Source organism: Nanorana parkeri, unplaced genomic scaffold (genome assembly GCF_000935625.1).
Source record: "Nanorana parkeri isolate BGI_ZX_2015 unplaced genomic scaffold, ASM93562v1 scaffold3665, whole genome shotgun sequence".
Lineage (NCBI taxonomy): Eukaryota > Metazoa > Chordata > Amphibia > Anura > Dicroglossidae > Nanorana > Nanorana parkeri.
Window position 1 is genome coordinate 1 of NW_017309933.1, and position 955 is coordinate 955.

The window sequence follows — 955 nt, forward strand, 5'->3', positions numbered from 1 at the left end:
TGAGCCGGATGCAGTGCCGGTTGCACGCTCGCTGGCTGTCAGCCATGTTTGTTCTGTACACATGGACATGGTCCAATGTCTGTGAGCCGTGTTCTGTGGCAGCTGCACAGACGACATTGTGTTCTCCTGCCATGTATGACAATTGGCATTTGCGCGGTGGGCGGAGCCTGGCAGGGCCTCTGGCCGCTCATTGCTGATAAGGATGTGACCTTTGTCAGAGCAGGTGGGTGAGGGGCACCATGGGTCGGGGTCATAGTCCAATCTGATACCGGCACATAGAAACGGGTCAGAATGCCCCCAATGTCATGTGACTTCCTGTACCAATCACATGCACACACGGCCCCAGATTCTCTAGCTGTGCAGGCAGGACTTGTGCTGAACACATGCTGAGGGGAGTCATGTGACCCTCTGTCTTTTCCTCCAGAGGTCGGAGGGCGCAGCACACCAATCAGAACGTCACGGCCTCCCTGGCAGAGCACGGCACATCCTGGCTGCACTTCCATCTGGGGATCAGTAAGGAGGCACTCTACCCCCGGCACAGCCCAGCCGTGGAGCGGCTCCTCCGTGACCTGAGTCATGTGACCATCATCGGTGCAGGTAAGATCAGACGCAGCACATCACACCCAATCATTACCACGTCTCCCCTAATTATACGTCTGACAAATATCCGCCGTCCTCAGCAAAGCGGTTACAGGTGCAATAGTCTGCAGAACACATCCAAGGGGACGGAGCGATGTTCTGCAGATCTATAGAGAGGCCAGGGGTGGAATAATCTGCAGAAAATATATCATTATTGATCTGTCGGGGGGGAGATGGGACGGAGCAATGCTCTGCAGATCTATAGAGAGGTCAGGGTTGGAATGTTCTGCAGCATATATCATTATGGATCTGTCGGGGGGGAGATGGGACGGAGCAATGCTCTGCAGAATATATCAATATGGATCTGTCGAGGGGG

The 955-nt window shown here is 54.6% G+C and overlaps 1 protein-coding gene across 1 annotated transcript in view; it reads left to right on the forward strand.

Annotated features, from left to right (window-relative positions):
- Positions 1-424: 424 nt before the first annotated feature.
- The window catches only part of LOC108803386 (pseudokinase FAM20A-like), a gene marked incomplete at its 5' end in the record, with an annotated part of 24,819 nt that continues 24,288 nt past the window's right edge, over positions 425-955 (forward strand). Inside the window, one exon of the mRNA XM_018575229.1 lies at positions 425-597. Coding sequence (XP_018430731.1) covers positions 425-597 — 173 coding nt within the window. The remainder of the gene's footprint in view (positions 598-955) is intronic.